General features: G+C 44.9%; 1 protein-coding gene across 3 annotated transcripts in view; it reads left to right on the top strand.

Moving 5' to 3' along the window:
- The window catches only part of PBX1 (PBX homeobox 1), a 219,423-nt gene extending 199,210 nt beyond the window's left edge, over positions 1-20,213 (top strand). For 2 of the 3 annotated variants that reach the window (XM_083445358.1, XM_083445357.1), the window contains exons 7-9: positions 4,389-4,501; positions 5,697-5,786; positions 19,505-20,213. In XM_083445358.1, the coding sequence (XP_083301484.1) occupies positions 4,389-4,501; positions 5,697-5,786; positions 19,505-19,597 (296 nt within the window). In that variant the 3' untranslated portion in view covers positions 19,598-20,213. The remainder of the gene's footprint in view (positions 1-4,388; positions 4,502-5,696; positions 5,787-19,504) is intronic. The other variant, XM_083445359.1, reaches the window with a different exon arrangement.
- Positions 20,214-20,556: the final 343 nt, after the last annotated feature.

Here is a 20,556-nt window from a genome sequence, read left to right as displayed (position 1 = left end):
TCCTCGGGAGTCATTGACTGAGCCTCTTAGCTGACTGCTCTCTCCCCTTACTCCTATCCACTTGCCTACCTGTTGGGTCCATGTAAGTCAACCCTTGCTGATCTGGCCAGCGTCCCTCCCTTTCAACTGCTGTAATGCACCATTTTCTTTCCCCTCTGCACATTGCAGATACTCCTTTCCTCATTTCCACAAAAAAACACCTCTTTGTCTCTCCAGCCCACCTCAGACTTTCATCCTGCTGCTGTGAATCTCCTCTGATCTTCTCCATCTCCCCTGTGGTATAAATCAATCACTCTTGGCAAACTGCTGCTTTCTCTTCATGCAGGTGCAGTTAAGACAGCATCTTCCGTCTAGGCCTGAAAACAAATAATTGTTAATTTCTCAGTAATTGAAGCAAGAGTTAGCTAGACAGAACTAGGTCTCTCCCTTCAACTTGCTCTAAATTTAACTAGATTTATATTAATCACATGAAATGGGGGGGGGTCCTCTTTTCTTCCTATAAACAGTTTTTGGTTGTTGTTTTTAACTTCCATAACATTTCCTTTAAGGAGCTTACAGTTCAATGTGAATTATTGAACTGAATTATTGAATTCACCAATGTGAATTATTGTAAAAGAAGGCACCGCATATGCAATGGGGATATAAATGTTTCCATATTGGTTAAAAAATCATCAAAACATTTCCTTTCTATTTGATCCCCTTGTTATAAAAGTCCACATTCTAAAACATAAGAATTAAATATTGAACTACGCTTTCAATAAAATCCAAAGATCAGTGTGATTCAGGAGATCAGAGGCTAAGGAACTTTTGTAAATAAAGATGGGAGTCAGGCCTTCTGACCTGTAAATGCTGGTACCTTTCCCCAGATAAATCAGGGGTTGGCTTTAGTGACTCATTGGATAAGAGAAAACCATTTTGCACATGTTCAAAATGTTGTTAATGAATGCTTTATTGAGATCTCCCTCAAACAAGCCACTGGTCCTCAGGCGGGTATCATGGAAAAGTTCACAAGCCAAGCAACTGAAAGTCAGGAGCACATTGTCACTCAGCAGGGTGGCAGTTGTTTACCTTCCATTTTGGGATATAAAATATTTTATGAAATTGCCAACAGAATACTTCTGGAGCAAATGAGGTGCTCTTGCTTCTGGCTCCAGAGAGGGAAGCAGGGAGACTGTTCAGAGACAGCAGCTCACAAGCCAGCCAGGAAACCTTAGTTAGTGTGTGACCATTTCAGCATGGCAAAACATCCTTTTTCTTCATTCCACTTCTCCTACACATTGCCCAAAAATGTAAGTAATGGAAAAAAATAATGTCAAACTCTGCTGAAGGGGAAATGGAATATTGCTGGGAAGAATATATTTCTGCTTTCAAAGCTCAGTTGAATGAACTATCACCCCGAAATTCTGGAGATGCTGTTCACTGAGGGTGGTGTGTGTCTTTGTTTTGATGTCATTCCTTTTCCTGCACCATTGTATTATCCCTTGGAGATGCCTGGCCATGGTAACTCTCCTTCCTGAAAATTTTGCATTGATGCCAAGAATGCTGAAGCAACATCATGGATGACACTAAAGGTCATCTCAGCAATTACTGTTCTGACTCTATCTGTACGGTGTAAATTCCATTGGTGTGCACATTTGCCACATACATATGTGCATTAATCTTTGGAAGACTTTGGACACAATCCACTGGGACATTCTCATGCACAAACCTCATAGAGATGAATGAGAGCTGTGGAAGAGCACAAGTACTCTTGGGGCCACCCATTCATTTTCATAGAGCTTTCACAGGAGACCAACCTGATGAATTGTGCCATCTGCATCAATATCAACGTATATTTTGTAGGCATCTATCAATACCATTGTTGCTTTGAATGTAATTTTGTGACTGTTCCCTCTGCCCTGCCGATTCACCATCTGTCAAGTAAATGCCATTTCTTCTTTTTTGGAGGGATATTTTAAAAAGATAGTGTGGGGTAAAATACCCATACTTTGCAAGCAAACTAACTTAAAAAGCAACCTGTGCTGTCTGCAGAAAAGGGATGGAGGCACACAGGCTTCCTAGGGCCTCTTTGCAGTGATATCATTGGCTTGCTGCACGACCTTGAAAATCCAGATCATTTATTGAGGCCATCTGCTAAGGAGAGAAAACCATACTTTTACCCAAATCCCATGGCATTCCTGTGAGACTTAAATAATTACAGTAGGCACATGTTGTATGCTCAGAAGGCGGGTGTCACAGGAAGGAAAATATTGGTATAATTGTGGCATTTTTTGAATCCCAAAAAGTTGGTACTCTTAGTGCTGCACAGTAATGGAAGTTCTTGAAAAGTAATTGGAACCATTTCCAGTAGATTATCTATTGTCAAAGTGTGATTAGATAGATAGATAGATAGATAGATATACAGATAGATTTATTCCCTGCCCTTTTAGTGACTATGTGCCATGCAGAGCAGCTTACAGCAATTTAGAATCACAATATCATAAAATACAATAAAAACACAGCATTAAGAATTCATTGAAATACAACAGAGGTAAAGATCACAGCCAAAACATGACCTTTACAGCAGATACTTAGCAGGTAAAAGCATTCTGGAATTAAAATGTTTTCCCCAACCAGTGGGAAACAGCCAGAGAGGGGGTCACCTACGCTTCATAGGACAAAGTGCTTCATGATATTGGTGCAGTCACTGAGAAGGCCCTATCTCTTGATCTCATCAAACACTTCTCCATCCTAAGTAGAACGCAGAAAAGTCTTCTGATCTTACGGAGTAGGCAGGGTGGTATGTAAGGAGGCAATCCTTCAGTCACAGGGTTTTTTCCCAAAGCCTGATGAAGTCAATTGGGATGTTTCCCCCATACGCTAAAGGAGAATTTGAAGAACTTCTTAGCCCTTGCTAATTATTGTGACATTTTAGAATCTCTCTTTCAAGATGCGTTTACATAGGAGCAAAAAAAGACTTCGTGGGCAGGGGAGATGTTTGCAGGGGAACTCACCGTTGGACTGTTTCTTGTCTTCTGATGGTTGTACTCTTCAGATAACTACACCCTTCCTCCATTTGTTAAGTGTTTAGCACAGATGTTGGAAACCTCTGGCCCTCCAGATGTTGGTGAACTGCAGTGCCCGTCATCCCTTGCCATTGGCTATGCTTGTTGGCACAGATGGGAGTTTTAGCAACACCTGGAGGACCAAAGGTTTTCCACACCTGGTTTAACCAAAATATTTGCAAAGAGAAAGTATAGTTCAAAGGTTCACAGAGCTTTTATCTGTATTTCACTGTTGGGCAGTTGCAAAAAACCAAGCAAACAAACCAACCAACCCTAGACACATATTTCCATGTGGGAAATATTGAACAGCTTAGCATTGCAAAAGTGCAATGGAATTGACCTGGGCCCCTGAAGTCTCTCCCTTCAAGCCTAATGTCATGCTTAAAACTAAACCTTGCACGTTCAGCTTTCTCATTCTTAACATCAGTTGCACGAGAGTTTCAAAATAATCCTTTCCTTCCAGTCTATCTCATGCAGTTAGGTTGCTATGTCATAAAGTATATTTTTTTTTGCGGGGGACATGGGGGGGGGGACTGAAAGGGAGTTACGTCTGGAATTACACTTTTCAACCCTGTGTGTGGTTGAGATTATTGAGATAACGTGATCTAGCGAGTTCCAGATTTTGCCATGAGACAAAGACAACACGGAGGAGATCAAGAGAGCCTTACCACATTCTTATGGCCCATTTTTCCTACACCCCAAAGTTGGCACATTATGTGCTCCTCTGATGTGTGGGGCATGAGGGACTAGTGGAAATCCCTGGCCTTTGTTTCTATTCTACATTTTGCTATCCTGCCAAATTGGCCAAGATAGATTCATTGCAGGCTGTGGCTGGAACCCCTCACGAAACTGGCGGTATCTTAGCATGGCATGCTCCACAAACATTTTCTATTCATCTATATTTATGGGAGTCATCTTCTAAAAGCAAGATAAGACTGCTGTCCAGGCATCACAGCTGAAAATATCAAAGCTTGCTAAGACATTAGTGTGCTGTCCACAGCAACAAAGCAACCTCCCACCCACAAAACAGGAGCTATGTGCCGCACCCTCCATCAGGAAGCACTGAATTCTGAAGGACTCATTTCTGTTGAGAAGTTGGTTGGAGGGCGAGCTTTTTTGAGATGTGATATTTACAGCTCTTACAGTGCATCCTCTATCTCTCTCTCTTTTAATTTTTAATTTTTTATATTTTTATTTTTTGCTTGCTCTGTCCTTCGTGCTACTAACCTGTTTTGTCTCCTGTTTGGGGTTGCTTTGCATGTCATTTCCTTCTTCTTGGCTGACAGGCGTGTGGTTGATCCTCTTCCTTTCTATGATTCAGGTGCCTCACTCTTTCCTTTCCAGGTTCTTCCAGTTCTTTTAACATGTCAAACTCTGGAGATTTATTCATGAGCGTGCAGTCACTCAATGGGGATTCTTACCAAGGGGCCCAGGTTGGAGCCAACGTGCAGTCACAGGTAGGGATCCATCGGATGTACTGCCAGTGAATGCATCAATATCAGAATGAAGAGCCTTTGATCCTATTGGCGTTCCCCATTCCTGTCCCAAGAGAGGAATCGAAACTCTGTAACCAACCTAAACCAGTCAAAACAAAAACCCCAAACCAAACAATTTTATTTCTTTATTACCAAAAATTGTCTTTGGGGATGTTGCCCACGCTTTGTGAATGCATTTGGCTCTGGCTTCCTAGTTACAGTAAGAAGAAATCAGTATTTGAACGGAAAGAGTATTACGCAAGGTGCAACTTGCTTAGTGGATTTTCTAGGAGAAATGACCAGATATTTGTACCTCGGGCTTATTTTTCAAGATGTCCATATTGTCATATTCTGCTTGGTTTAATGACAAGAGAGAGTGGCGCTGAACTACAGAAGTTTCCCTTTCCCCCATTTCAGTGTCAAACTTCATTTAGCCATCCTATCCTAGAAGCCAGTTTGACAGGGAAGAGTGCAGAAAATAATCACTGGGGTGTAAGCCACTTCTTCCTGATGCAATGGTTGCAACAGCTTCTTAGGTATTTGCTTACCCCTTCGGGAGTCTCCTTTTACCCTTAGATAATGGTGCCAACCACTCAAACATTTCCATCTCATGTCAAGGTGCATTAAAAGCAAAGCTAGGTTGCATTGCTACCCTGAATGCAGAAAAGAAGGCATGCTAGATGGCAGGCGGCCTCGCGCGGTCAAGAAGGATGAATGGCCTCGAGAGGCAAGGCGTGAACCCTCGTAACGCTCATTTGTATTAAGTCAACTCTCTTCAGTTGCAAGTGGCACTGAGAAACCTTGGGTTGAATAACTGGTGTGGATAGCAGGGGTGACAGATTTGGACGGAGCCGATTTCTTACCCCCATATAGGAATTGCTAACTCAACCAAGGACCTCCAACCAACTTGCCTCCATGTATATTTTTCTCCCCACCATTTGCTGCACTACTAAGAATCCAGCATGGGCTGCTGCTGCTGCTGCTGCCACTGTTGCTATCAGGGATTATAGTGGGATGTTTGGAGGGAGGGCGACATCTTCACTTATTGCTGCTTGGAGTGAACCCTGGGAAATCTTGCTTATAGTCATATCATCCTATTTTAGTCACCCCCAAAATTAGTCTTGCCTTTTAATATCTGTGTTCCTAATTCTCTCTTTGTTGTTGTTGGTCTGTTTAGGTGGATACCCTTCGCCATGTTATCAGCCAGACAGGAGGATACAGTGACGGACTCGCAGCGAGTCAGATGTATAGTCCGCAGGGCATCAGTGTAAGAAAAATAGGCTTCCTTTTTTCTTTTTTCTTTTTCCCCCTTTCTTGTTGGTTCTCTCTTTCCCAATTATTTCAAAGCCATAGGGCTCAGAATGCCACTTAGTAGGACTTGTCTTAGCTTTACGGTCACCTAGTTTATTGCTTCTGTATCGGTCGTGCCAACGGCAGAGTTCTCTCTGCGAAAAAAGTGGCGATGGGGCAGGCCTTGTGCAGGCAGCTGGCGTCTAGGACTGTCAGACGCAATCAATATTCACATGGCACCTGCGGCCACTTGCGTTCTGCTGGGAGAGCTGCTAAACAGGTGACACCTAGTACAGTGGCAGGAGGGGACCCAGACATCTCCAACGAGAAGGCCAAGGGCTGGAGTCCATTGCAGCTGAACGTACCATCTAAAATAGTGGGTGGGCCCTCTCCCATTCTAAAAGCCCAAAATGGATTATTAACAGATTGGTGATAATGACGACGACGATGCTAATACAGAAATTAGAGTAAGAAAAACCGAGGGGAGGGGTGGAGAGAGGGGGTGGAGAGGAGAGGAACATCTTCTACTTGTTCTGGGTTGCGCTGGCGGCTCCTCACTAGCATGAAAATTCATAGCGACAAGCTGTGTCGTACAGAGTGAAATCGATCAGACAGACACAAGGAGAACCGAGTGTAGATTCGGGACAGCAATCCAACTTCATTTCTCAGATCAATCATCCGCCATCTCAGTGGCGGTGACAGCAAGCTGGGAGAAGAGGGGAGCCTGGAAAAGGAGGCTGCCGTACACTGTGTCGGGGGCTTCTCTTTGCCCCTTTAGAGGTCAGGGGAAGAGTTGCGCTCGAGGATTAACCTGAAAATACTGGGAGGGTGAAGCATGGTCCTGATGTGTTGACTTTCCACTGCATGCGTGCCTCCGACGCGAGGAGCGCCCTTTGAGGGTGGTGGCAAAGGGCAGTACAAGGTTTAGAGGCTTCTCTCCCACCCTCTTTAGATAACCTTCAGGATTTCTACTGTCTGCATTGCTCACAACAGTGCTAGGCAAAGCAAGTCTTTTCTCAGTGGGGAATCGTACAGCGTGCTGCCGTTGGACCTGCTAGGCATTCTCCATGAGCTCATGTCAAGTTGAAATGAAAGGAAGTGCCAAGGATGGGATGTGATGGAAGGGAAAGTCTTAAAACGGCTTGCCAAGACCCCCCCCCCTCTCTCTCTCTCTCGTCCTTTCTGTTCAAGTACAAAATTTGAGGCGTTAAAAGGCAAGTGCTTAGATACCCAAAGTAAGTCGAAGCTCATGGGTTGGCAGGTTGGGTCATATGGGAGTGCATGTTGTTTTTTTCTCGGGGGGGGGGGTGTTAGGGGAATTACGTGCCAGGCAGAGCAACTCCAAGCCAATGTACATTGTGCAGGATGGGGCAGTAGCCAAGTTAGCTGAGAACAGTCACGTGTGTTGTTCACATTTCTGTCTGATTCGTATATAAAGTGAGAGGTGGAGGAACTAATTTAATATAAAAAGCCACACAGTTGAGGGGAACTGTATTCTCTCCCACTTTTGTAAGTGTCCAATTACAATATTAGGGGGAACCTGATGTGACAAATTGTAAGGAGAATGAGGGCTTAGTGTTTTTTATTTGACATTAAAATTAAATGCCCCTTCGAGGACATCAAATATGGCTGTGCCTGCCATTTCCAGTTTGACCTAGGGTGGTAGAATTCTGATCTGTATCACTTCAGACACGTGAAAGCTCCCATTTTTAATGCTCTCCTGTATACTTTCAAAGCCCTTCATGGAGTAAATCACAGAGAATAACTTTGCCTGGTATGTTAGTTTACTACAGGCATGGAAGCGTTCAAAAATTTGTATTTTCCTGCATTCTAAAGTGATACAATCCATAATTCTGTTGCCTTGTTCTGCCAAATGTATACATGCGCTCTAGAAACCCAAGGGGGTAATATAACAGAAGGGCTTAATCCTTACTACCCTCTGAGCTATATAGTCCAACGACTATATTGCTTCGGCATCTTTTCAATATTTATGTGTCCTTTTTCCAAAGCCGTAAGAAGAAACTTGGGTTATTGGCAGGCTTCTAATCCTTAGGAGGAAGGAGGATGCTCCCTTGGAGCCATTGGTGGGCATGGTGGAGGGGCAGAAATGTTGTAAAGCATGGCGTGTGACTTTGTTGTTGGAATTCTGAGCTGACTTCTTCTGAATTTAGCACAGGCATCCAAGCGCCCACGTTTGCACCGAGCCCTGACGTCACCAGGCAAGGACAGTAAAGCATTCTGAAGTAAATGCAACTGAACATGTGCAGACAATTATGTCTGATTATATAAACCCATTGCAAAAACCGGGCTTGAAAATGCCACATGAAAGAGCCTATCGTTCCACATTAATCTCTGTTAGCCGAATTCATTTCTATTCTGGCTCTTTAATACTGAGGAATAAATGAATCGGAGACTGATCATGATAAGATATGATACTTCTGTACAAATTAACCCTGCCCCCACCCCCCAAGGAGAAGCCCAGCTCACTGCAACTGAATATATATCTGAACACAGTAGTTTTCTAGGCTAAGCCAAATCACCAGGGGATGCTCTGCTGAAGAAAAGAGCTAGGGAAAGGGCATGCGAGAGGAGATGAAAGCCAGCATGGATTCAGGTGCAGAACTGAAGCTAATTTGGTAGTCATTAATAAAGGGAAGCTGCAGAATAGGAATCAGCACTAATACCAGAAGGGACATGGTGCAGTTTCCTTTATCTTCAGGCCAGTTATTTTGGAAGAGGGGAGAAAGGCCTCTCTTGAAAGGAATGGCTTGCAGAAGAGGGAGAACAATGTATTATCATACCATAAAAAGCACTGCGTTTAAACTACCTGAATATGCTTTTGTGTCGAATAAATGTAACCTAACATGAGCAGTGGGGTAGCAGGAGGATGAGTTGCCAAGGTAAGCTGTGGAATCTTCTTGCTTCTGGGTTTCCAAGAGGACATGGAGAAGGCATCAATCATAGTAGACGCTCTCCTTGGTAACCTGAGAGCTTCCTTGCAATGATATGGTCCTGCCCTGCCCTGCCCTGTTCTATATTTAAGAATAGAAGCTGAAATGGAACTGAATTGGGGGAGGAGTTAGCAGCCAGTAGCTCTGTTAAGCTGTTTGCAGCCTCTGGGAGCTTGTGACCAGGACTTGTAAACAGGGACATTTGCCAAGCGAGGCCTGGAATGCTACTTCACGGTGTCCGTAGGACCAAGAGACATGGATGGCAAGGGAGTAGCTGCAGTGACCTGCAACACCATGTCTGTCTTTCTGCCTAAGAATGTGCAAAACTACACCTTCAGCACGTGCCAGCTGGTTGCCTTGCTGGAACAGAAGGTACAGCAACCTGTGGCCTACCTCTCCCACCTTTGAGCTATCCGGGAAAGATGAGGATTTTCTCAATGGAGAAGAGTGGACCGTCTTGGAACAGCAACATGGGTGGGGTGCCCCTAAAGAGTAGGAAGATCCCATTGCAGGAGATTAACCCCTAGAAGGAACATGACACACAGAAAGAGCTGCAAATTTGATTCCAGGCCCACTATATCCCTATGTTCTTCATTCTTGACTTGGAGGCTTCTGGCATCCGCTTGCAAATACAAGTTATTATATCCCACCACCACCCCTCAAATTCATTTTGCATGTGCTTTTTTCTCCATCAGATCTTTGCTCTCTTGAAATAACGGTCTGTTCTTCTATATGCTTGCTGTCACATTCTGTCCTATCCCATATTTAAATGACTTGGCACATTTACACTGGAAATGGCGCACATACTCAAATCAGGGAGATTAGATATGCAAACCCTGTGTGTGCGTGCCCTTCAATGGGCTAACCCAAACCCATGTCTGGATCAATCCTCAGAACTGGTCACAAGTAGCCGCCTCTCAACTGCTTGTTTACATCCCCATCTTTAGTGAGGAAACATGGGTCAAGCTCTAGGTGCCACACAGATACAGTAAGCATGCTGGCTCCTCTTAAGCATTTTGTTAGTGCTCAGAACGAATGATTGCAAAGTCCAGATTTTTTCCCTTTTGAGACAAACAGGAATGTTTGCCTTCATCATCCCTGGATCCCCTTCATTGCCTCCATCATCCCGTGTAGATGAGCCATTTTTAATAAGAGCCACTGGCTTCCCCCAGAAATCAGTTTAAATACTGCTATGAGGCACCAGCAACCTCTCTTGTACAGAATCAGCTTTTCCCAAATGTCCCCTAGTGCCTAGCCAAAACTGAACCCTTCCTCCCAACAGCACCTTCCTCATCCCTTCGTTGAGACCTCTCAACTCCGCCTGTTAGCTGGCCTTGTGCATGCAAAAAGTAGCATTTCTGACCATACTACCCTAATGGTAGTGGACATAATATTCTGCCCAACAAACGAAATTTGGCTTCCAGGAGCTTGCAACATTGGTGCTGATGTGTGCTGGTCACTGAACTCTCCCCTGTGCAGCCTATCAGCCTATCTGTGCAACGCATCATGTGCCCCATCTTCCCATGAGGCATGCAAGTCACATGTGTGTGGCTGGGGGAACCCATTCAGATGGGGGTAGAAGAAATAAATGGCTGCTGCTGTTGTTTGATGGGCAGGGTATAAGAAATAAATGGTTGTTGTTAGACAGCTCAACCCATCTCTCAGTGTTTCTAAAGATCATGTCACACGCCCCTTCCAGGAAGTCTCAAACATGCACCTCTGGAGGCATATTGATGCAAGAAGACTATTGTTCCTTACCATGAATCATTTACCTCTTCCTCAGTGTAACACCCTCCTATCCTAACCCTCATCCTCTGTGGCCGCAGACAAACTGGATGCTTCTACCATGTCCCTGAAACTAGTATGCAGGAATGAGTGAAATAAATGAAACTGTGTGCTATGTTTTTACATAAGCCTTCCTTCCTTCCTTCCTTCTACTTTTTTTTTGGGGGGGGGGGGGGTAAACAATTTTAAAGCCAGATCAAGCTGAGGGAATTTCAGCAGCAGGTACCGTATTTTTCGCTCTATAAGACGCACCAGACCACAAGGCGCACCTAGTTTTTGGAGGAAGAAAACAAGAAAAAAAATATTCTGAACCCCAGAAGCCAGAACAGCAAGAGGGATCGCTGCACAGCAAAAGCAGCGATCCCTCTTGCTGTTCTGGCTTCTGGGATAGCTGCACAGCCTGCATTCACTCCATAAGATGCACACACATTTCCCCTTACTTTTTAGGAGGGAAAAAGTGAGTCTTATAGAGCAAAAAATACGGTAATTTACTTGCTTCCACGTTCATAACATTATTCCATACTTTAAATAAATAAAGTCTGGAGAAATAAGTTCTGTGAATAAATAAGCTACACCTGCCAAAAGGACCCCTTTGAGTATATTTGGTCAGTTTATGTACTTACAGGGACCACTTTTTGCACTGATCTGATTATTAGGAACAACATTTTAAAAATCCTTCCAGTAGCACCTTAGAGACCAACTAAGTTTGTTACTGGGATAAGTTTTCGTGTGCATGCACACTTCTTCAAATATCTGAAGAAATGTGCATGCACACGAAAGCTCATACCAATAACAAACGTAGTTGGTCTCTTAAGGTGCTACTGGAAAGAATTTTTTTATTTTGTTTCGACTATAGCAGACCAACACGGCTACCTACCTATATCTGATTATTAGGGTAAAGGCAGAGTAGAGTCTGAAGCAATGGGTTCAAGTGACAATAAAGGAGATTCTGACGAAACTTCATGAAGAAGACAATGGAACAGACTCTGTCGGAAGGTGGTGGACTCTGCAGGTTTTTAAGCAGAGATTGGATGGCCACCTGTCAGGGATGCTTGAGATTCCTTCGTTGTAGGGGGTTGGATTAGATTCAGGATCTCTTCCAACTCTACAATCCTCTGACTCTATGAATCCGGTATTGAGGATATAAGATGCAGAACAAACAGAGAAATAGGTATGATTAAAAAAATATTGCAAGTTACGGAAAACATCAGTTTTTCCCTTTATACTCTATTGCGGTGATACTGTAAAGAAAAACAAGTTTGGGGGGGGGGCGGCTTTAAATTTATTTGATTTTTCAAATTAACATTTTACACTCACCTATACAACATAAATCATAAAACCGAGATTCCAAAGAATCTCCTGGACTTCCCTCCTCCCCTTTGTGGGTCCTTTTGTTAGTCGTTTACTCCCGCATCTTTTATAATAACCGAAATCTTTTACATCTCCATTATAGCCAGAATTCACCATTAAACCACAAGTGTTTCATTGGTTTGGTGAGGCATAAATTTCATGCTCTGTGGTTTGGGGGAGGGGGAGATTTCACCTCTGCATTTTAATGCATCACATTTGTGAAGTACTTCCATGTGATTTCTTGTGATTGTCCATGATTGACATTAATTGTGAGGAAATTCTGATATCATAAAATCTAATGAAATCACCTATAAAATATCATGAACCAGATACATAGTGGGTAGAGCTACAACTATATGACCTGTTTTTCATCCAAGGACCAGGGAGGGTGTGAAGTTGCCCCAACACCTCAAGCTGTTGCTGTTTCATAAAAGCGCAGGTGGTTCTGTGCTCCTTAGCCTGGCCTCCCTGACTTCTGATTTCACTTCCATTTCCCTTCTCCAGTTACAGAGGCAGAGCTAGGAAGTGGGAGAAGCAGAAACTCCTCTCCCACCAGCCTTCCCTTCCACTCTAGGAATTGGCAGCTCTGTTGCTACTGTTTACCTTTGCAGAGCCAAGCAGCAGTAACCTCTTGGTTGCTCCAAGCAGAGAGCAAGGAGAGGTATGTGGGGCACTGGTGCCAACTGTAGAGAGCCCTGGGTGCCCAGGCACCCACAAAAATTTAAACGCAACCTCCAAGGCCCTGCAAAGCCTCCTCTGCTGCATCAACAGCTGCCTTTTGAGCACAGGTGTGCCCCCTTCTCCCTTCAGGTCTTTCGGATGAACTTGTGGCTCCCTTCCAGCCATTGTCCGCCTGTTGGTTGCTGCCTGTGGCCACTGCTTTTGGCACCATGTTCAGTCACGGGACCCTCCCAAGTGAAGCATCCCAGGGCAGTTGCCCTAGTTAAGGGCGGCTCTGAGCAGAAGCCACATGCAACAGAATAATAATAATAATAATAATAATAATAATAATAATAATAATAATTTTATTTATATCCCTGCCAAAGCCAGGCTCAGAGCAGCTAACAACAGTAAAAATAACACAGTTTGCATAAAATCACAATCAATTAATTGAAGTACATTCTACAATCAATTCATTCTAAAATCAATTCAGAGTCAAATTAATGGCAACCATTGGGCTAGAGTTCTATGAGGATTACAGAAGGAGGGGGTCAGAATGTGCCTTGGCCAAACAGAGACAGCAATCATATGCATAAGTGGGCACAAGCACAATGTGGGCACTGTATGGTACAGGTATGTGTGTGTGAGAGAGAGCATTTGCCCCCACACACTGCCAGCTTTGGGCATGCCCTCGTTGGCCACACCACCTTTTGTTTTGACTGCATCTGCCCCTGGCTTGAGGCCCCCTAGAAGATTGACCATAAGGGAATGAGGCCCTTAAGCTGACAAAACATCCTCACTCCTTGGACCAGGATATCTAGGGAAGTACATGATATGATAGCCATGTTCAAATATATAAAAGGATGTCATATAGAGGAGGGGGAAAGGTTGTTTTCTGCTGCTCCAGAGAAGCGGACACGGAGCAATGGATCCAAACTACAAGAAAGAAGATTCCACCTAAACATTAGGAAGAACTTCCTGACAGTAAGAGCTGTTCAACAGTGGAATTTGCTGCCAAGGAGTGTGGTGGAGTCTCCTTCTTTGGAGGTCTTTAAGCAGAGGCTTGACAACCATATGTGCTCTGATGGTGTTTCCTGCTTGGCAGGGGGTTGGACTCCATGGCCCTTGTGGTCTCTTCCAACTCTATGATTCTATGATTCTACAAGGGCAGGAGCCAGGACAAAGCAAATTAGCTCCCGGCTGTTGGGATCACGGTCTTGTAGCAGGTGGTTGAGCAGGAACCTGCCTATTCGCTTCTAATTTGGGGGCTGCTTTGGTATTGTCGTGTCCATTGAGGATATAACTTCCTTTGTATTTTCAAGCGCTCCAAATCAGGTACGGTACTGTAACGTGGGAAATTATCGCAGCAGTGTGGTTTAGGCTTTTTCGTCCCATCATAGATCTCTCATCTGCCTTTCAGCATATGCATCCACACACAAGCTGTATTTCACAGCCATTCCCACATTACAAAGTCGGCCCACTTGTGGGCCTGCCTTTCCAAAAATGCAACGTAAGAATCAAGCCCTGGATTTTTGGAATTGCTCTTGAGTAGAGGACTCAAGTTCTGGGATCCATGTTTCATAATGTGCAGCTGCAGCCATAAGAAATCTTAGAACCTCTCAGTGTTAGTCTAGCTCTTCTTTTAAGGCTTCAGGGCTATTCTGTACAGTGGTACCTCGGGTTAAGAACTTAATTCGTTCCAGAGGTCCGTTCTTAACCTGAAACGGTTCTTATCCTGAGGCGTGCTTTCGCTAATGGGGCCTCCTGCTGCCGCTGTGCCGCTAGCGCGCAATTTCCGTTCTTATCCTGGCGCAACGTTCTTAACCTGGAGCAACCATTTCCTGGTTAGCGGAGTCTGTTAACCCGAGGTACCACTGTATTAGGAAGGAAGCTTTTGGATAGAATCCTGGAGACACTGATACATTTTGCAGAGGATGGGGTCCTTTTCTTGCTTTGGAAATAAATCATATTGTCAAGTATGAGTGAAGTGGGGGGGGGGGTGTACCGGGTTCCAGAGTATTTCTGGGCTGAGAATAGGAGAGTAAGATTCAAATAGTAAGGATCTCTGTGTTGTATAAAGATTATCTCTTTCTCTATCTCGTTTAATTGGGTGTCTGCAATAAAGCCCCTTCTAAAAATAAGTTGAGTACACAATAGGAGCCCTCCCCACTCCCCCCCCTTACATTTCCCGTTCCCTATAATGACCCGGCAAACACTAAATGTCATTTGAGTGCATTAAGCAGCAAACTCTCCAGTGACATAGCAATTACAGTTCTGAAATAGATTTGGTGTGTCACCGAAGATAAGGGTTTTGAAAGTTTCTGTTGTGATTATAGCTTGTAACTCCCACAAATAACAGGCTTCAAAATAAGAGGCTGCCAACAGGGCCATTGTGGCTTTCCCTCAGTGATGGCACGTAAATTGCTATTAATGTCCTGAGTGTACTTGAATATGCCAGTCTCCGGGCGGCAGAGTTGGCTCAGTGTCTCTCTTTACCCGGCTTGTCACTGTCGGGCTGATAATCTGTGGTAATTGCTGCCTCTTGCAGTGGTCAGGACGTGGAAGTGTATGAGCTGGCTGCATCTTCTGCAGTAAACAATAAGCCTGTCTGTAGCAAAGTAGGAGGATATGCAATACAACCTCTTTAGGATGTATGAGTGGATTAAAACCTAATGCGAAAAGACTGGATCTCCCAGGAATCTTTGCTTGTTTGTGTGTGTGTGTGTGTGTGTGTGTGTGTAAGTAACTTAGAAAGGTGAAGTAAGCCCAGCCATGCATGCAAATAGGTTGACTATGAACTGAGATTTACAATTTCTAACTGCCTAAACTTTAAATTGAAAGTTAAAATGTGTGCTAAATGTAGCTGGCAGCAAACTAGGGCTCTGGATTTTTGCAGACATTCCGGCCACCTAGTTGATTTCATGTGATTTTTAAAAAGATTTTAAACTGGCGTTTATTTCCGGCTTGCATCCAGAGCTAGCTGAAATTGGCTTTTTAGCATCAAATGACTATGGGCTTCCTTTCAGCAAGTGATTCCCAAACCTTTATTGCCACTGACTACTTGAAAATTGCTGAGAGTCTTAGCTGACCACATTTAATGCAAAGGATGTGCTGTCTCCAGTCTTCAATCACAGATCCACAGACCACCTGGATGAAAATCATGGACCACTGGTGGTCAGTAGACTACAGTTGGAAACCATTGCTTTAAGCAGTAAGAACTCAGTTGTATGTTTAACTGCCATGTGGCTGGGAAATGGTCAGTGTCAAACCTTGGAATAACTTCCGGAACCTTAGCATGTTTTTGTCTTGATACTGGTCATTGACTGTAATAAAATGACTACTGCTGCTACAATGGTATGTTATCATGGGACGTGGGTGGCGCTGTGATCTAAACCACTGAGCCTCTTGGGTTTGCCGATCAGAAGGTCGGCGGTTTGAATCCCCGCAACGGTTTGAGCGCCCGTTCTGTCCCAGCTCCTGCCAACCCAGCAGTTTGAAAGCACACCAGTGCAAGTAGATAAATAGCTACCACTGTGGCAGGAAGTTAAACAGTGTTTCCATGTGCTCTGGCACTTGTTGCGGTGTCCCGTTGGACCAGAAGCGGTTTAGTCATGCTGGCCGCATGACCCAGAAAACTGCAGAGAAATGCTAGCTCCCTTGGCCTGAAAGTGAGATGAGCGCCTCAACCCCATAGTCACCTTTGACTTGACTTAACTGTCCAGGGGTCCTTTACCTTTTTACCTATGTTATCACCGTGAGCCCTCTTGCACCTTCAGTTGCTCACATAACTTGTGTTCACATGAGTAGCATTAGACCAGAGGAAAGAACTCACAGAAAATCACAGTTAGCTTCTCACTTGCATGAACCACCATCTTCTCCAACTATCTTGTGCATTTAATGTGTGAACAGGTCTAAGTCTTGTAAGCTGAGAGATCCATACACAACACTTTTTCTTGCTGAAGTTGGACGTTTGAATGGATGAGGACTTGAGAATAAGAGCAGCTTATATGTGACTTCTCTGCATGCCAACCTTGGTTTGCTACCAGTCCCCTGCAATTCAGCTCATTAGGAACATGTGGTTCGCATTTTTGTGTTTCTAATATGGTATGTGTTATACTGCACAAAAATTCTGGAAATTCAGTTCCCTTACTTTTTTAACAGGAACTTGAGTCAATGTATTTTATTCTATATTTATACCTCATCTCTTCCTACCTTTAAGCACATAAATGTTCCTCCTGGAAATTTGCATTTAAGGGCAGGCAGGATATTCTAGTTCCAAAAATGTCCGGGGGAGGGGAGGCTGAATTGTCAAATGACAGCAAAGGAGCTAATTCCTGGGGGCCAAGTGGTCTATCCCCCCCAATAAAATATTTGAGGGGGCCGCCCCCCCAAAAAAGTTGATGGACATTGCCATTCCAATGGTGTGCGTGCACAGCATCATGTGATCAATTTTGTGGGGCGGGGCTTACCTGCAAGCCCCGCCCATATTTTATTCAAGTTGGCACCCCTGACACACCTCCCTGATATGTATCTCCAAAATGAAATATATATTTGGAATTTGCAACATGCATTTGAAATCTTAAAATTGTATATTTTTAACACAAAAATGGAAAGCATGGATTTCAATATATGAAAGTCCCTCTGTGTATATGTGAGTGAGTGAGAGAGAGAAATGAATGGCTATTTTAGTGAGTTTTTCCAGATGGAAAATGAATTTGTGCCCTAGCTTATGGTGCAGGCTGCTTAACCATTTGAAAATTCTTGTGTTACAGATCTAGCATCCAACAGTGCTTGGTTAGATATGGCTGTCATAATCCTTTGGACCACTTTTTGACACACTGAAATAATATACTTGTACACTACAATGGGGAATGAAGATGAGGCACAGATTTTGAGATAGCAAAGTCCAGAGCTTTATTTCCTTTTTAAACCGGATCAGCAACAAAACAATAACTCTTGCATACCCTGCACTCAAGGTTACTGCTCCTGTCTTGTCATGGCCTACCAACTCATAGCATATAACATCTCTCGCCTCCCCCGTGATTACTAATTCTTACAAAGCCCTAAACCACTAGGGCCAGATGTACCTTAAGGATCATCTGATACTTCACACCCCTGAGATTTGGTTGGACTTCTGAAGTCGCTAGAGAGATGCTGGGCTCTTCCCCATGCCTCCTCTTGGGGATACTCTCGCTCTGGATTTCCGGGGAGGGGGGCTGCATTTCAATAATTTATGAACTAGCATTCATGGAACAGGTATATAAGAACTGAGTCGAGGAGCACCAGGCTCCTAGCCGCTCCTAGCAACAATGGGTCAAGCTATGGGGCAGGCCCAAGGCATACCGTACTTTTCGCTCTATAGGATGCACCCAACCATAGGACGCACCTTGTTTTAGAGGGGGAGAACATGGGAAAAAAATTTCTCCCCCTCTCTGCTCAGTGCCCCTTCAGCGAAGCGGAAGGAGAAACGGAGCCCCTTCCATTTCTCCTCTTGCTTTGCTGAAGGGGCGCTGCACAGCTCTCCCTCTCTGCTGAAGCCAGGAGAGTTTTGCTCTCCAGGCTTCAGTAAAAGGAACCCGAAGCCTCCGGAGCGCAGCAGGAGCTCCCGCTGCGCTCTGGAGGCTTCAGGCGGCTATCCCTGAAGCCTGGAGAGCGAGAGGGTTCGGTGTGCAACGACCCCTATCGCTCTCCAGGCTTCAGCGAAAGCAACGTGAAGGCTCCGGAGCGCGGAGGGAGCACTCCCTCTGTGCTTCGGAGGCTTCGTGTTGCTTTCGCTGAAGCCAAGGAGCCTGCATTCGCTCCATAGGACGCACACACATTTCCCCTTAAATTTTTTTGGAGCGGGAAAAGTGCATCCTATTGAGCAAAAAATACGGTATTTCCTTTTCTTCAATCCATCTCCCATATAGCAGCAGCAGACTTTAAGCTTTCCAGCCAGGGCTCTATCGTTGCACACATTAGTGCAAGGGCCCTTCTGAACTGCCCTAGCCACCCATCGGAATCTAAGAGAATGAGGGAGGCTGGGGTGTATTTATTTGACCTGCACCAGAACCAGGGGAGACGTCCAAACCATCTAGGGACACAGCTTGCTGTAGATTTTGGCACCTCCATGGGCAGTCAGCACAGCTGTTGTCAAACCGGCATCTGTTCAGGGCTTCCCTGAGTCACCTGGCGACTTACTGTAACCATGGTGAGTTCCGGCGCCTATTTTTCTCGGAGGAAAAGCACTGCTTATTACGTATCTTATGCTATCACGTGCAATATGTGCTACACTCCCTCCAAAAATAATTGAGCATTACTGAGAACCAACATTTTGTTAATGGGCTTATGTTGCTTTGCAGTTCCACTTCTAGCATCTGACAAAGTAGACTAACAACGGAAGCTTATGCTTCATGACAATGAGTTATTCTTACTTGGATCAACCTTTAAATACCGTATTTTTTGCTCTATTAGACGCACCGGACCATAAGACGCACCTCCTGCAAAAGCCAGGGATAGCCGCGTGAAGCCTCCGCAGGGCAGGCTCCCCGTTGCCCTGCAGAGGCTTCGCGCCTGCTAAGGCAGAAGCTAGAACAGCTAGAAGGAGCGCTGCACAGCTTGTAGGGGCTGGCGGGGGAAGCCTGGGTTTCCCCCGCCAGCCCCAAAGAGCAGCCCAGGAGTGTGCCACACTTGGCAATTTAGCTCCAGGGACCACACATCCGCTCCATAAGATGCACAGACATTTCCCCTTAGTTTTTAAGAGGAAAAAAGTGCATCTTATGGAGCAAAAAATACGGTAACTGTCATCCTGTATGCAACTGTCACCCACGACTAATGCGGCTGATCCCAGCGTAGGACCTTAACAGCCGTCATCCCCTTAGTGAGAGGGGAGCTCCTGCTGGGAAAGCTTTTGGGGGCTTGAGCCCCTTGTTGTGAAAGTGACTGACAGCTCTCTCTCTGTTCCTTCTAGGCTAATGGAGGCTGGCAGGATGCTACAACTCCTTCGTCAGTGACCTCCCCCACAGAAGGCCCTGGCAGCGTTCACTCTGATACCTCCAACTGATCTCCCAGCAATCCGGCATCCCTGGCTGCCCCCACCCCCCTGCACCTGGCAGAAGTGGGGGCCGAGAAGGGAGGGGTTTTCTCTCCTAATGTTGAAGCCATCAGGCTGGATCCAGAGCTGATCGGCAGACACAGCAAGAGTCTCCTTCTCTTCTCTTGGTTGGGATGCTTTTTTTCAGCCAATCTGGACACTACTTTATACTCTCTTCCCTTTCTTTTCTGGGTAGAAGCCACCTCTCCTTTTACTCCTTTTTACATCGCCCATTCTCTCACACCAGAATATTTTTTCAATCTGAAGGAAACAAACAGCCTCTAGAAGTATTTGTGCATTTTCATGATATTTTCTTTTTTCTTTTTCTTTTGAGGAGTCAGCCTTTACCTCCCTCCAGCCTATCTGGCATCCACCTCCTTCTGTTTCTCTGATGTTCTCACTACCTCTTTGCAGGAGCCACCTAAGCCCTTCCCCCTGGCCATTTGGGCGCCATTCCTCCTCCTCCTCCTCCTCTTCCATGTAAGGACAATTGTCTGTTCTTCTTAAGACCCTGAACCCTTGATGAAATTGCCTTCCAGGATATCCCCCGTTACAGGTTGGATAAATGCAATTCGGGTACTGCAAAGGTATGTCCACAACATGCCACAATGTAACCAAGATGACCAGGAGAATGCGGGCAGATCTACTTCTTACCATCCCGTTGTGCCTTGTATCAAGCCCCAGTCACGTCTCCTGCCATTGGTCACTGCCGCCATTTCCCATTCTGCACCCCCACCCCAGAACTGTAAAATTAGGGCTGTGCATGCTTTCACGCCAAGGAAATTCACATTTGGTGCTTGGAATAAAGCAATGCAAATGAAGTCAATTTGCATAATTTATTCCAGTTCCAATATTTGTGCTTTAAAGATTTGCAGGAAGAAATGCTTAGGCGCTTTGTAGGAAAGCTTACAATAATTAGGGGGAAGTAG

Source organism: Podarcis tiliguerta (assembly GCF_965153285.1).
Source record: "Podarcis tiliguerta genome assembly, chromosome: 6".
NCBI classification, from domain to species: Eukaryota; Metazoa; Chordata; class Lepidosauria; order Squamata; family Lacertidae; genus Podarcis; species Podarcis tiliguerta.
The sequence above is the reverse complement of the archived record's forward strand: the minus strand, read 5'-3'. Positions and strand labels throughout refer to the sequence as shown.